This window comes from Mastigoproctus giganteus, chromosome 5 (genome assembly GCF_048544385.1).
Source record: "Mastigoproctus giganteus isolate SK-2022 chromosome 5, ASM4854438v1, whole genome shotgun sequence".
Taxonomy (NCBI): domain Eukaryota; kingdom Metazoa; phylum Arthropoda; class Arachnida; order Uropygi; family Thelyphonidae; genus Mastigoproctus; species Mastigoproctus giganteus.
Genome location: NC_143579.1, coordinates 193,990,153 through 194,007,211, shown reverse-complemented (window position 1 = coordinate 194,007,211; position 17,059 = coordinate 193,990,153). Strand labels below are relative to the sequence as shown.

The window sequence follows — 17,059 nt, the reverse complement described above, 5'->3', positions numbered from 1 at the left end:
TTATTATTTTTTGTCTAATGCTATACAAGCTTCCTAACATCATTCAGTGGACTTCATATTAGCAAAATGTTAATTGTCCAGTACACAAAGCCAAACGACAACACCATATAGGATAACAGATAAAATGAGTTGGTATAGAATGCTGTTAGCATCATAAACATGGTACATTTTGTTACATGAAAATTATATTAACATATTGTAACAAGTTGTTACAACATGTTAATGGGCATTTTGTAATCAAAACTAAAAATTATACACTGGAAAAGCCCTCATGATCCAGGAATCATATTCATACTGTATCCTTGTTCGAAGTAACTATTTTTTTATAAAATACAGAAGTATTTAAAAGTTGTATTTAAAACTAGTCACCAATGCAATGATGATGTAATATAAGAATACCAATTTATTTTTCATCAAAACATTTTGCTCTTTATATGAAGAGAAATATCTTTAGTCACTATTCCATAATTAATCAGTAACAGTTAGTGAGAATGACTAAATATATGGTGACCAGGTGCTTTTAGTAGACAATGTATATATATTTTCAGTATCTATCACTCTATGTACCAACCTCTGCATTGATATGTCAAAGATTCCAAGAAATTGAACCAAAGATGTCTGGTACATTTCATTAACCATACTCATATCACAAATCAGAAAATACAAAATACTTCCTCGGGTTGCCACTAGAAAAAAAAAAATAAAAAATCAAATGTAATTATTAAAATTCGATTTTAATTTATACTAACAAGGTGCAATATTTATAAGCAAATTATTATAGATTTATTATTGAGAAACTCATGTTTGATGATGATTGTCAAGTTTCATTTAATATGATTGATTACATTGGTCAGTAAAAAAAAAAAATAATTTTTCCTCTCCCTGTTAAACTTCAGGGTGATTCTTGTAGATTTGGAATTGCTGAATTCAAATATGGCAACCATATTGCCATAACACCTACCAATTTTAAAGGAGAAGAGATTAAAGTCAAAAACTATGTTTCTAATAAAAAATCAAGATTTAATATATTTTAGGAAAAATGTTACATACAGCACTAAATATTGAACAATGGGTCTATCTATTTACAAAAATGTTTATCTCATAATGAAACACTTATTTTGCCTTTTATAGTCTTCCATTGATGTCTCTCATACGAGATTCCGACAGTAGTCTACCAACGTATTTGGACTCAATTTTCAGTGGTAACGTTTTTCCATTTGAGAAATATCTTGGTGAAACGTTTTACCGTGCTCATTGGAGACCACTCCCATTTTCAGGAAAAAAGTCTAAATAGGAATGTAGGAAATGAAGATTTAATGACATGTTCCTTCTCAACTCTCTGTATGCTAAAATTAGCTCATCTACAATTTCACTGTAATTTTGTGATTTCTCATTGTCTAAAAAGTTCAAGCAGACATTTTTATTATTATTATTATTAGCTGTATGGTGCAGGAAGCCTGAGGCTTATGCTGCACCAACAAAAAAAAAAAAAAAAAATTACCGAGTTACCCTGAGAGAGAGAGAGAGAGAGAGACAAAAGTGGAAGGAAATCACCAAGAAAGCAAAGAATGATGATATCCAGCCAAGTGTGCTTGGCACATTTGGCTGGATATCATCATTCAATGTGCCAAGGTGTGCAAAGCCCATACTCACCAGATGTGAGCCCCTGGGGATGCCTTCCAGGCTCTTATTTCTGTAGCATTCAATTTTTTTAGTGAATACCTCATATTGGAATAGCAGTTTGATTTGAGGACCCACAAAAATTCCCTCTTTTATCTTGACCTCACTGATTCGAGAAAACTTTTGCCTCATATGGGAAAATCCTTCTCCTTTTTTGTTCATTGCTTTCACAAATATTTTTTATCAAACCTGGCTTGATGTGTAGTGGAGGTAAACAAATTTTTGACTTATCCACCAAAGGAGATGTGCTACATTTTTCTGGCCTGGTGTAGTTTCTGAATGGCCTGGCCATTTTTTTACCTTGTAGTGGCAATCCTTCATTTGGCTATCCCACTTGAATAAAAGTAGCAGTATTTATTGTATCTACCTTACACTTCAGTCAACAAAGCTACCACTTTTAGGTGGGCACAGATATTCCATTTGTATTCTTAATAGCATATATATATATAATAATTTGTATGAAATTATTCATACAAAGCTAAACAGCCAGACATTGACTTTTAATGATATTACATAGCATTTACATAAAATAAATATATTTATATATATATAAATACATAATATTGATAAAATTAATAGGATATAATGACATTACTGAACATCTAAGAAAGCAAGAAAAAGTAATAAATTATTAAACTAGGTTATGGATCTGGGGCACTAATAGTTATTGTAGAAATACCCAGCAACCATAATAAAATATAGACAAATGTATTTTATTAGTGTATTGGGTAGGGGTGCTGACCTGTCAAGTGTAATTACAACGGAAAAAATTGAAAATGCCTGCAAGGTAAAAGCAGATTACCTGAAATTAAATGAGATTAAGATCTATACATATAAATATATATACAGTAAGTGGAAGTTATAGTGATCGTGTTTGCAAACTGAATTTTGATTCAAATAAATGGCAATTCTAATAAACGGAAATCGACAAACATTATCCAGAGGCTATAAAAATAAAAATATAAAGCACAAATTCTTTGGCATTATTTCTACCCATATGCAGTACTCTGCATTAGTCAATGTTAAACTTCAGTTGTCACTTCTCAGCCCATGTGTCCAACTTTTCTAGATTCTGTTGTAGTACCTCAGAATCATTAACAACCCTAATAACCTTAGTATCACCTGCAAACTTGGATAATAAGCCTCATATACCTTCATCAATAAATATACAAAACAACAGTGGACCCAACACTGAACCCTGGGGTACCCACTAATAACATTAGTCTACGAAGAGCAGCGTCCATTGATTCCCTTCAGTTCTCAGGGGAGAACTGAAGGGGCGGTTGTCATCTGAATCACAGCCTTTTGAAATGCACTGCTTGTTTGATGTTTATGGAACAATCAGGAACAATCTTGACATGATATTGCCAAGGGGAATGTCTCTGTGTGTGCACGAGGTAAGGATTGTGAGGAAATCAGGCGCCAACTCAGCGTTGTTATGGGCCTATATGAGAGCTTGGACAGGGTGGATGCCCTCAGAGGATTTAAATTGAGGGGCCCATCAAGCTCTCAGCAGCCCACATCAATGCCAGAGCTTGCAATTGAACATCATGCAACACAGCGGTGACTCCCAAGGCAGAATGTGCTGGTCCCAAAGGAACTAGTTGTTGTCGGTGAGGAGTATATTGTGCAAAAAGGAAGGTGGAACAGGACAGGGTATATCTGCCAGGGGCAAAGGCTGATGACGTTGTAGAGCAGAAGGAGTGATATTGTTCTACACGTTGGCACTAATGATATTAAGAGTAGGAGACCAGCAGAATAACTTAACAAGTACAGGTCAATGTTGAAAAAAAGCTGAGTGTTAGGGTTGAATTTGAAAGTGTCTGCAATTCTACCCAGATATGAGAAGAGAGTATATGTATATGATGAGAGCCTTGTCAATAAATTCGGCACTGGAGAGATTGTGCAAGGCTCAAGGGGTAGAAATTCTTTCAGCCTGATCCGTGTTTGTTAACAGCAGAGACTGCTTCTACAGGGATGGGATACACTTAAATAGAAAGGGTGCAAGAATATTTGCTGATGTTATCGAGGCAGAGTTAGGTGGATTGGAGGACTGCAAGCTTGAGAGGATACATGGACTAATAGACTTAAATTAGCTGCTGGCAGAGGTCAAAGTGATTCTTGCACTGCTTCTATTGAAATGAGCAGCAGCCTGGAAAGCAAGGCAATGGGAATGTCCAGGACTGCTGGAAGTCATAGTGGAACAAATAAACACATGGGCTGTGTTAGGGTAACTAGCAATAGAAACAGGTGCATGTATCCTTGCATGTACACCAATGCTAGGAGTATAGTTAATAAATTTGATGAGCTTGAAGTGCTAGTTAAGATATCAAAGGCAGATACCGTTGGGATATCAGAGGCGTGGTGTCACAGACATATGCAGTGCAGAATTGGAATTTGGAGGGTACAATGCGTACAGAGAGGATAGACAGTACAGGAAGGGAGGAAGGGTTATGCTGTTAGTTAAGAAACACAAAATCTTAGGAAGTGCATCCAACTGATGTTGGTGGACAATGCAATGTTGAATCTGTTTGGTGTGACATAAGCACTGGGAAAGGAAAAATGAGAGTAGGTGTGCGTTATATGAATCTGATGAGTATAATGAGCAATTGTGCAGAGAAATAGTGGGCCAATAAATCAGAGTGTCTTATAATGGGGGATTTTAATTTCCCAGAGATTAATGGTAATTTGTGGGCACACTAGCAAGGCTTTTGTGGATTTTTTGGAGGATTGTTTTCTACAGCAGCATGTATGGGAGGCAACTAGAGGAAGTAATACTCTTGATCTGATTATCAGTAGTGATTCTTCATGTATTAAGAATCTGCAGATAAAGGAACCACTAGGTGGCAGTGATCACAGTGTGCTGAAGTGGGATTTACTCAAAGTGGTAAGTACCATCAGGGGTAAACGGAAGTGTTTTCGCTTTCGTAGAGGTGACTACGGTGGTCTGAGACAGTGTTTAAATTCTATATGGTGGGACCAACAGCAAATTCAAAATGAGAAGCATTCAAAGAAATAATTTTGGCTTTTCATACCAACTAAGAAATATTGTTCAAGATTTAGGCGTAAATGGATGTCAGATGAACTGGTTTGGTTGGTTTGTTTTTTTATTTATTTTTTAAAATTTTTTTTGGAGCATTAGCAACTAAGGCCATATTGCTCCGGGGATATGTGATGGTCATTCCCTGACCTTTCCGCATCCTCTGTATTTGGTGGTCACGGGGTCAAACCCCGTTGTAATCAAGAAGCGTATGCTATGCACTGTGGCTCCTGCCCACCTGGCTACGGAGGCGCCGTCAGATGAACTAATTAGACTTGTGGCAGATAAGAAAAATGCATGGGATACATATAAATTAACAGGTGATATAGAAGCTTATGATAGATATAAGCTGGTCTGTAATCAAGTCAAAGTTTGGCAGGCAAAGGATGCAAAGAAAAACAGTAAAGAGTTCTTTATTTATGTAAACTCTAGAAGGAAGGGGATGAATCAGATTGGTCCTCTTGATATCGATGGTTCGACTGTTGAGGATCCTTCTCAGGTAGCTATCAAACTAAATGAATATTTTGCATCTACATTCACACAGGAGTTATTTAGGGAGGGGAATGCCAGAGGTGTATTAAACTCTGTCACTAAGCTAGATAATCTTACTGAGAGTAAAGTGGAGGAGAAATTGTTGAAGATAAACATAAGAAAGGCACCTGGAGATGATGAAATCTATCCAGTTATATTAAAGGAGGCAGCAAAGGAAGTAAGAAAACCCTTAGCCATAATTATGACAGCTTCCTTGGACTTAGGGGAGGTACCCATGGACTGGAAATGTGCGGATCAAAGGCAGACACAGGTAATTACAGACCTGTTAGTTTAACTTCTGTTCCATGGAAATTATTGGAGGCACTGGTTAAAGAAGTATTGCAGGATCATCTAAACAAGAATTCAGTTATAGCTCGGATACAGCATGGATTTGTTAAGGGGAGGATTTGTCTGACCAATTTGATTGCATACTATGATGTAGTCACAAAGGAACTGAATGCAAAGAATAATTTTGACATCATATGTTTGGATCTTAGAAAGGCTTTTGACACTGTTGCACGTCGAAGACTGCTGCACAAATTGGAGTAGTGTGGCATTGGAGGTAAATATCTGCTATGGATAAAGGGATGGTTAAGTGCGAGAAGACAGAGAGTGGTAATCAATGGACACTGCTCTTTGTGGACTAATGTTATTAGTGGAGTCAGTCCCCCAGAGAGTCCAGAGTCCATTGTTGTTTTCTGTATTCATTAATGATATTGATGATGGCATATCAGGCTTAATGTTCAAGTTTGCAGATGATACGAAGGTTGGCAGGATTGTTAATGATACTTATGACAGTATGCTGCTGAAACAGGATCTAGCAAAGTTGAGCTGTAACTTTTCTAGGTCTAGAAAATTTTCTAGAAAAGCTGCAACAGGATCTAGAAATGTAAAGTACTGCATATGGGAAGCAGTAACCCCAGAGTAACGTATCTACTGTGTGGTACTACACTGACAGTGGTAGAGAGTGAAAAGGAGCTGAGGGTAATTGTGCAGGTAGATATGAAGTTTTTTGAGCAGTGCAGATGGTCTGCAAGAGTAGCTCATGGTGTCTTGTCAATGATATACAGGAATTTTTCTAGCAGGGATAAGGAGGTGATTATCCCCTTGTATAAGGCAATGGTCAGGCCACACCTTGAATATTGTATAGAGGTCTGGAGGGCTTATTTTAAGAAGGATGTAGAGCTGTTGGTACGAGTACAGAGAAAGGCAGCAAGATTAGTGAATGAACAAAGGGTTGCTCTTAAGAAGAAAGGCTTCAATTTTGCAAATTACAGTGTGTGGATAGTAGGCACCTGCGAGGTGATCTGATTGAGGTGTATAAAGACTTGAATGGTTTGAGCATGCTCAATGCTGATGAGATTCTTTCTCTTGCTCAGAATAATTGCCTGAGAAGGCATAAATTCAAATTGAGGAAAGACGTGCGAAAGTTTGCCTTTAGCCAGCGGGTGGTTGATTGTTGGAACAAACTTACATCTGTCGTAGAAGTTGATAGCTTAAACAGATTCAAGGCAGAACTAGACAAACATTTGAAGCGAGTGGATGGGTGAAATGAGAAGGGTGTGTGTGTTTTTTTTTTAGACTGACGTAAGCTTGCTTTCTTGCACCATGTGCGAATGCTAATGCTAATATCACAGTAGACTTGTTCGCCGTTACTCTGATATTCTCTATCTCATGGAAATCATCTTAAATCCATGTGATTTTTGACGAGGTGCTCAACTCCAATTCCTTCTTTTCCTGGCTGTCCTGGCATACATCATATATGTCAATAAATCTTTATCCCTTATGAAACATTCCAGTAACACTGAACATCCTTTCAGAAAAAGAAATAAATAAACTGAACATCCTTTCAGAAAAAGATAATGACTAGTCATCCCATTAACTAAATAAACCTTATATTTAAATAAACAGAAAAAAAAACAACCAAAAAAAAAAAAAAAAAAAAAAAAACATGCATGAAATACAAATGTGACATCTATCCAAGAAAAATGTTGCAGGTATTAGTTTATTTATATATAGATACAGGGATCCCCGGTATCCGAGTATTCATCATTCGAGTCCCTGCAGTTATGAGACTGCAAATAATACATAAAAAAATTCAAAAACAAAAAATATAATAGTATCTTTGTACTTTGTTTCAACTTCAATGAAGCATCCCACTACAAACTTAGACTATTTCTGTCCCACTCTTCTTGCAAGCATACTGTTGACTCGACTCCCTCTACCTACAGTCAGTTTCTCGTTTGCTGTTGCTTGTAGTAGACACGTCTGATATTTTCAATAATTTTTACGTTAAGTGAGTGCATTCAAAGTGGAGTGCTGATGATAAAACATCATGAAAAAAAAAAAAAAAATAAGACCACAAAAGTTATAGTTTGGATGTTAAATTAGAAGTTATAAGTCAAAAAAGAAATGGAGAATGAGTAATCGACATCATAAAACAACAGTATATAGTCATTTCAGGCAAAACTCATTAAAATTACCTGGCCTGTATTCTTCTCTAGCAGCAGTTATCATAATATCTGTTTCAGCAGCTTCAACTAACTGTTTTTTCACATCTGCTGCAGTTTCTTTGGTTACAGCTAATGTCTGAATGAGAGACTCATCTTCAACTAAAGAACCCTATTTATTAAAAATAAAATGTAATTAATTGTGGCTTTTTATTATTATAAATTTTTAAACCGGCTTATCAAAGTCCTATTTTATTATGAGCTACAATGTCATCAATTACCAAAACAAAACACTGTACAATAAAGTGAGCATTACCAAAACAAAATACAATGCAGAAATGAAGAGTTTTAAACTTATAATTATCTATGAGCATGTTTTTTTCCTCTTAATTTTTATTAATGAATCTTAATGTTTATGAAATTGCATTGCATATACAGGGGGGGGTCAAAAAAAGATTTGTATTCACCCAGAAGTAGTTGTGATAGAAAGGTTTGTTATTTATTGTTATTTGGTTTTTAGGAGCATTAGCAACTAAGGCCATATTGCTTGATAGAAAGGTGTGTGTGTGTGTGTGTGTGTGTGTGTGTGTGTGTGTGTGTGTGTGTGTGTGTGTGTGTGTGTGTGTGTGTGTGTGTGTGTGTGTGTTTAATGGTGCACAAGCTGCTGTGGCTATAGTGTGCCTATTCATAGGAATGTTGAAAAAAAAAAAAAATTTAATACGAAGCCAGTTCAATTTCATTTCATCTCAAAAACTAATCACAGTTGTTCATACATTCCTATTTGTTTCAAATAACAGAAAAGTTCATTAATATTTGCATCTTCACCAATGATATGATTTAATATTATCCATTCTCGGAGTTAGCCAGAGAATGAAATATCGAAGTTCGATGTTGTTGATAGTGTTGACAGTCAACCAAAATATGTTTGACTGTTAGATGTTCAAGCAGTGTGGGCACTGAGGAGGATCATTGCCTGTGAGTAGATGTAGGTGAGTCAGTTGAGTATGCCCTATTCTAATCCATGCGAGTACCACTTCTCGCCAAACTGTCTGATTGCATGAGTGCCAAAATTTTGGATCCTGTTTCAACTGGAAAAGTTTATTATTTGTTTGTTTATACCATAGCTCTGTCCACTGTGCATGGTATGCTGTTTGAATTATGATATTATAATCAGAAGCTGGAATGAAGACAGAGGTTAAGACTAAAGTTGACGGATTTTTAGCAGAAATATCAGCCAGTTCATTCCCTTTAATGCCTGAATGTGCTGGGATCCTGCGAAAGTTCACTCAATGCTGACGATCTTCAATTTTCAACAGAAAATTCCTAATTTGATTTAAAACAGGGTGATCCTTATTAGAGGGATTCTGCATTGCTCTAACTGAGCTGAGAGAGTCGATGGATGAAGAGTTAAATTTTCTAGAGTTAATTGTACTGCAAATAGTTCTGCTGAAAAGTTGCTGTACTCGGGTGGAAGAGAAGCTGATATGATAGCAGAGGGAAACACTGCTGCTGCTGCTCCAACTGTTGAATGAGATTTGGAACCATCGGTATATATTGGCAAGAAGTCAAAATAGTTTTGAATATGACTAGCATGGAGTAATTGCACATTCAGAGTTGATAGACGATTCTTTCCCCATTGGAGAAAATAAGTATCACAGGTCGGTTGAGGAAAGGAGTCCATGGTGGGTGAGAATAATTCTTTATCTACTGCCTACTGCGGAGAGGAACATTTCAATTTTGTGACATTTCAAGGAGCCGTAGGCCTTCTGGTTGTATCTTATTTGGTTTATTTCTATAGAGATTGTGAAATGGTGGATTAAATAGATATGGTTGAATGAGGTGCAGAAAACAATTTTGTATTTTGACTGCATATTTAAATATTAACTTTTTCTGTGGAGGTACAGAGGGTGCTCATGGGCTTCAATATATAGACTATAGGTTGGAGATTCTTATATAGGTTCTAATACCTCTCGTGTTTGGGGTTCACATAAAAAAAAGAAAAAAAAAAACCAAGACCAATCCGCAGCGCATTGTGTTGCACAGGATCGAGCTGGTGTAATACACCTTTTCGGGCAGAATCATAAACTGGGGCACTATAATCCAAATGGGATCTAATCAGTGCCCTATAAGAGCAGCAAAGTTGTACTATCTGCTCCCCAAGACAAGGCAGATAAAGCTCTTAGCACGTTCAGCTTTTTCAGATGGGTAGTACATTTTACTTTAATGTGCTCAAAGAAGTTTAACTTGCTGTGAAGGATCAATCCCAAGAATCTGATATTGTTAGCAATTGGAATGGTGAAATTTGATATTGGATGTTCAGGGTCTATATGCAATTTACTTTTCTGATGTTTTCTGATGGGAAAGACGATATCCATTGAACTCAACCCCCTTTTGTACTTTATTGAGGGACATCTGCAATTGCCGCTCAACAGATCTCATGTTCTGAAAATGGCAAGAAATAAAAAGATCGTCAGCATAAAGATAGGCCTCCACAGTATTTGGTAGTTCTTTTGTAATGGAATCAATTCTAAGAGAAAATATGTTTGCACTGAATACCGACCACTGTGGTACTCCTTCTTCCTGCGAGAATGTAGAAGAAAAGAAGTTTTGGTATCAAACCTGGAAAGAGTGGCTCTGGAGGAAGTTCCTAATAAATATAGGCAGATTGCCTTGTAGACCAAGATTATGAACGTCACTGAGAATGCCATACCGTCAGGTAGTATCAAATGCCTTCTCTATATCGATGGAGACCATAACAAGGTGTTCGTTTTTCATAAAGGCATTGTGAATTTCAGATCCAGACTTAATCATCAGATCTAAGGAGGACCTGCTTTTGCAAAAGCCATGTTGACAATTACTCAGTAGATGTTGAGTTTCAATGATCCAAGTGAGTCAACTGTGGATAATTTTTTCAAGAATTTTACCAAGCCAACTTGACAGAGAGATTGGCCTGTAACTATTAGGACTGGAGGAATCTTTTCCAGGTTTCAAAAAGGCCAAAACTGTAGCATGGTGCCAAGAGGTTGGATAAATATTTTCCAGGAAGATCTGGTTAAAGAAGACTAGCAGCAGTCGTAAGTTTTTGTCATCCAGATGCTGCAGCATGACATAATAAATGCCATCTGGCCCAGCGGCACTGTTTTGCATTGTTCTGATGGATTGTAAAAGTTCACAATATTGAAGAGGCTGATTATACGGAAGTGATAGTGAAGTTCTGAAGTTGATGGTTTTGGTTCAGTGGCAGTCTTAATTTTTTGGAAATTGGGAGTGTAGTTTGATGCAGCTGAGACTTGGGCATTCGCTATATCTAGAGGAGCAGACAGTTCTTGCCCATTGCAGGAAAGAATTAGGGAAGGGATGATTGGAAACTTCCCAGAAAGCTGCCTAATTTTCTTCCATCTTAATCTGGAGTCAGTATTTCTATTGATAGTACATGCAAACTGAGTCCAAGAATCTTTCTTGGCTTACCTTTGATTGAACCACGCTTTTGTCATTAGCTTCTTGTAGCTAATTAGATTAGCTGTGGTTGGAGATCGACGGAATAAATTGAATGCTTTATTTTTTTCCTTCTTTGCTTTCATGCACTCTTCATTCCACCAGTAGCTGAAGTGCTTTCGGGTTTGGGGGATTTGATAATGGAATTGAGTATTTAGTTGCAACTAAAAGACGGGATGTGATATAATCAGTTACTTTATCTATAGGCTGTAGTTGAATAGTATTTTTGTCCAGAGTGATTGCTGACTGAAATTTGGCCCAATTGACTTTAGAAAATTTCCATTTCCTGCAGGGTTCGTTTAATGGTGGTTGTGAGCAGGTTACAAACAATTGGAAAATGGTCACTGACCATGGGATCATCCAGAGTGAACCATTGAATGACTGGAAACAGTATCGGGGAACAAATTGAGAGGTCAATTTGTTCCCTGGAAAAGTCTATCCAGTAGATAACTGTATATGGGTGTGTGCACCAATATTAAGAATGGTGAGGTTTTGTTTTGTCTAGTAGAGTTTCGATCAGTCGGCCTTGTCTATCTAATTTAGAGGAGCCCCATAAAGGATGGTGGCAATTGAAATCCCCTAGCAAACAAAGAGGGGAGGGTAGCTGTATTAAAAATTCTTCAAGGTCATTATAAGAGTAGGTATAATTTGGTGGGTGGGGGGGAGGGAGAGAGAGAGAGAGAGAGAGAGAGAGAGACTACTGTAAATGCAATCTGAGTAATTAAACACACAGCAACGGCTTAAATTTGGGTTTGGAGAATGATCTGGCTAGCAAGGATCTTTGAGTTAATCAAAATAGCTACACCACCATGAGCAGAATCAGATGTAGTAGTTTTTTATGGAAACAGAAATTTTAGGAGTTAAATAGGTTTCCTGCGGACAGAAACCCAACGGAGGTGGTTGGTTGGATTGGATATTTTACTGCTACATCAGCTTCTATTGCTATAATGCGCCAAACTTATGATTTATGGCTTATTCAATGGTGTCTTTTGTTATGATTTTTATATCAAATTGTAGTAGTTTATGCGTTTCAAAAACTGGAAGACTTCGGATATATTGGATTTATCTGACAATATTGTTCGTAATGAAAATGTGTCCGTTCCTTTTAAACATTTAAAGGTAATCTGATGTTCTTGTGTAAAGTTAGGGCAGTCGAGTAGAATATGTTGGACCATTTGCACTGTGTGAGCACTGAGGCGGAGATTCGGCTCGGAGCAGATAGGAGTGGGTAACATTGGTGTGTCTTATTCTTAATCTGCTAAGGATAACTTCTTCTTGTCTGTTGGTTCTTGTACTGGTTTTCCATTGTAACAATGGTTTTATCTGTAATTTGTTACCAGCCTATTCCTGCCATTTTTGTTGCCACTGTTTTTCGCCACTATTTCGAATTGTAATTTTATTTTCCATGTATGGTATTTTTATGGTATTCTTGATAGAGCTTTCTGCTTGTTTTGCTGCTTGGTCTGCCTGTTCTTTGCCATCTATTCCTACATGTCCGGGAACCCAGCAGAAACTTATGTTTTGCTTTCGCTTTGCTAGTTTTGATAGCGTGTTATGTATTTTACATACGGTCGGATGGGTATCTATGGTGTTATCCTTTAAGGCTTGCAGAGCATTGAACGAATCTGTAAATATTATACTGTTGGCGATGTTGGTTAGCCATATATGGTTCATGGCTAGTTGTATAGCCTCCAGTTCTGCTGTATAAATGCTGCACTCAGTTGGAAGTAGTTTCGAAATGATGGTATTGGGGAATTTGGCTGCTATTCCTACTTTGGTTTCTGTTTTGGAACCATCTGTGTATATCAGGGTAGAATTACAATGTTGGTCTCTGTAGGCTGCATGTAATTGTTGGAAATTTTGTTTAGGTAGGGAATCCTTGTTTCATTTATGCATATGGAGATTGCATATCGTTTGAATGGTATCCCAATGTTTTAATATGGAATTTTAGGAGAAATTGCTATCTGATTGAGATCTAAATTACGTTGCTGGATTAGGTCTCTTAAATATATGCCTGCTGGTTTTTTAGCATTTGGAAGTGCTCTATATAAGTTTTCCAAACTTGGTTCGTAGGATTGTCCACGTCGGGTGGTCAGGTATTGATTTTATCTTTGCGGCGTAGTATAACAGCAAGTTTTGTCTCTGGAGTTGTTGTGGTGGTTCATGAGCCTCTGCACATAGGCTGTGGACTGGTGAGGTGCGATATGCTCCTAATGCTGTTCGTAAAGCACTGTGGTGCACTGGATCAAGCCACCTCAGGGCACTCAGTTTGGCTGATACATGGGGGCTCCATAGTCTAGTCGAAATCTTATGACGGGTTTGTTTGTTTGTTGTTGTTATTTGGTTTTTAGGAGCATTAGCAACTAAGGCCATATTGCTCCGGGAATATGCGGTGGTCATTCCCCGACCTTTCTACATCCTCCGTATTTGATGGTGATGGGCTCGAACCGTCTTATGAGGGCTCTGTATAATCACAACAGAGTAACTCTATCTGCACCCCAGGTCGTTGCAGATAAGACTCTCAAAATGTTTAGTTTCTTGAGGCAGTTTGTTCTTAGTTGTTTCATATTTTCCAAAAAAGTTAGTTTTTTTATCAAGAATAAGTCCAAGAAATTTTATGGTTGGTTTGATTGTTATTAACTGTCCATTAAGTTTTAATTCTGGATCTAAATGAAGGTTTCTTTTCCTACAGAAGTGCACACCTATAGTTTTTTGTGTGGAGATCGTGAAACCATTTTCCTGAGCCCAGTTGCTGACCTTGTTTATTGCACCTTGTAACTGGCGTTCTATTGTTCTCATGTTTTGGGATTGGAAAGAGATACTGAAATCATCTACGTAAGGAGCTGTATTTATGGAGGATGGTATCTGTTGGGTTATATAGTTTATTTTTATTGCAAACAAGGTGGCACTGAGGACCGATCCCTGTGGTACTCCTCCTTGTAGGAAGACCTTTGAGTGTGTAGTTTGTATTTGTACTTGGAAAGTTTGATGCTGTAAAAAGTTCTGGATGAAAACAGGGAGATGTCCTCTTAGCCTTAAGTTATATATGTCCCGGAGAATGCCATAGTGCCAGGCTGTATCATATGCCTTTTCGATATCGAAGCATATCTTGACTAAATGTTGTTTTCTAATGAAAGCATTTCTTATGTTGTTTTCTATTTTAATCAAGAGGTCCAAGTTTGATCTATGTTTCCTGAAGCCACACTGCACTGGGCACAAAAGGTTATGGTTTTCTAGGTACCACATGAGTCTTGAATTTATAATCTTTTCCATTAACTTTCCTAGGTAGCTGGTAAGTGCTACTGGATAGTAGCTGTTTAGATTAGTAGGATCTCTGCCAGATTTTGGGAAAGCGAGGACAATTGCGTGATGCCACATGTTAGGAAACTCTTGTTCCATATAAATTCTGTTGTATAAAAGAAGTATAGATTGTAAAGATTCTTCACTGAGTTTCCTTATCATTATATAATTGATGCCATCTGGACCTTCTGCACTTTGTTTTGTTTGTGACAGTACCTTATGGAGTTCTGTTATGGTTAGTGGATGGTTATATTGTTCTACATATTTTGTGGAGAATTTTAAGTTGTATTTTTCTTGATGATTTTTATATTTCTGGAATTCCGGTGAATAGGATGTGGTGGCAGATATTTTGGCGAATGTTTCACCTAAAGCATTTGTTATTTCTTTTGGATCAGCGATGTCTTATCAATTGATAATTGGATGTACTAAATTTTGGTATCTATTGTTCATTTTTCTTATTTTATCTCAAACTGTTTTAGTATTTGCAGTTTTATGGTTGAGGCGAAATGTATCCAGGAGGCTTTCTTGCATGCCCGTTTGACATATCTTGCTTTTGCTCTCATTTTTTTTAAAATGTATTAGATTGTCTGTGGTAGGACTTTTGCGAAAAATATTCCATGCTCTGTTTCTATCTCGTTTTGCTGGTACATTCCTCATTCCACCAAGGCTTTGGGAATAGAGGAAGTTCGGTAGACGTTTTTGGTATTGATTGTTCTGCTGCGTGGCTAATTTGATTCATTACATATTGTACTGCTTGGTCAATGGTTAGTTGTCGGACTCTCTGTTGTTCGATTACTGCTAAATTTTTGAATTTTTCCCAGTCTGCTTTGTGAAATTTCCATTTGGGTTTTTTCGTCTGGATTGACATTGGTGTCTTTTGTTAAAGTGACAATAATGGGGTAGTGGTCACTGTGTAATGGTTCTTCATGAACTGTCCATTCTAAAACAGGATATAATGCTGGGGAGCATAAAGTAAGGTCTATCGCTCAGCTGGTTCCTGTTGGAAGGTGAAAATATGTGTTTTCCACAATTCAGGAGGATTAGATTTTTGGCATCTAATACTTTTTCTATTTGACGTCCTCTTTTATCAAAATCAGTATTTCCCCATAAAGGGTGATGTCCATTTAGATTCCCCCATTGTATAGTAGAGAGGGGATAGTTGATCTATTAGTTCTAAGTCTTTGTAATTTATTTCTTGGTTCGGGGGTAAATATATTGATACTATTGTTATTAAACTACTTGTTGCTATACGTACTGCTACTGCCTCAAGAGTGTTTTGTAGGTGGACTGCTTAGACTGGATGTATGTGAGAACTGACAAGGATTGCTACTCCTCCGTGGGCTACAGAATTATTTATTCAGTCTCGTCTATGTATAGTATAATTCTTGATTAAGATTGTATCGTCAGGTTTTAGATACATTTCTTGTAAGCAGAAACATATCGGGTGATATTGAGAAATTAAATCACGAACATCGTCAACATTCTTACGGAAACCTCGGCAATTCCATTGAATAAAGGTACCACTCATTATTTTGTTTTAGATGAGTTTTCTGGTTGTTTTCTCGTTACTGTTTTAAATTTTTCTGTCCATGGTTTGTCTTTTTTAGGGAAATATGGCTTTCCAGTGTCCATATCTTCCTTGGCAAATATTTCTAGAACGGGCTCTTCTTGTGTTTTTCCTGATGTGTCCATTTGTTCAGCAGCATGGTGCATTATTATGGAGGTATCTTCTTTAGTTTTTCCCTGCAGCAGTGAAATTATTGTTGGTGGAACTGAGATAGGGGTGTTTGCCGCCTGTTCTCGTTTCTGCTGTTTTGGGGGGCATGAGCCATTTGCGTGACCAATCCGACAACGATTGTGACTTCGGTTTGTGATCCTGTTGTTTGTTGGTTCTGGGTTATTTGTACTACTTGAGCTATCTGTGCTTAAGTAGGTTTCCTTGTGTTGGCTGGTTGTATCATCTTTCTGGCTTCCTGGTATGTAAATTTGTGTTCTGTTTTGTATTTTTGGATTTTCATTTCCTGTTTCCATCTTTCGCATTCTCAAGAGTAGGCAGTGTGGCTTCCACTACAGTTTGGGTATTTAGGTGCTCGGTTGTGCATTCTTGACTGGTGTGTATTCACAAGCAACATTCACATGTTGCTTGTGAATGTCCGTATTTTTGACATTTAAAGCATCGAATAGGATTTGGTATGTAGGGTCGGATTTGACAAAGCAAGTATCCTGCTTTCATGTGCTGTGATGGACTTGGAGTGTTGAAAGTTAAAATGATATTTCTGGTCTGGATGATTATTCCTTCTTTTTTGACCGTTATTCTTTTAACATGAATGACTCCTTGGGTTTTCATTTCTTGTAATATTTTTTCTTTTGTTATAGTGAAGAGATCCCATTCAGAGATTACTCCTTTCGAGGTGTTTAAAGTATTATGGGGTGTAATTGATACTGGGATTCTGCCAAAAGTGGACGTTTTCATTTAGTTGCTCTGACTGTTGTATATTGGTTGTCTCAATTAGTAGGTCGCCTGATTTTAATCTTTTTACTGCTTTTGGAGTTCCAGCTGTGC

At 37.3% G+C, this 17,059-nt stretch overlaps 1 protein-coding gene across 1 annotated transcript in view; it reads right to left on the bottom strand.

Annotated features, from left to right (window-relative positions):
* Positions 1–17,059, bottom strand: part of LOC150085960 (dynein axonemal heavy chain 8-like) — a 1,559,705-nt gene that overhangs the window by 287,985 nt on the left and 1,254,661 nt on the right. The window contains exons 74-75 of the mRNA XM_090374756.1: positions 7,735–7,873; positions 572–686 (exon numbers count right to left, since the gene is read on the bottom strand). Of these exons, the coding sequence (XP_090230882.1) occupies positions 572–686; positions 7,735–7,873 (254 nt within the window). The remainder of the gene's footprint in view (positions 1–571; positions 687–7,734; positions 7,874–17,059) is intronic.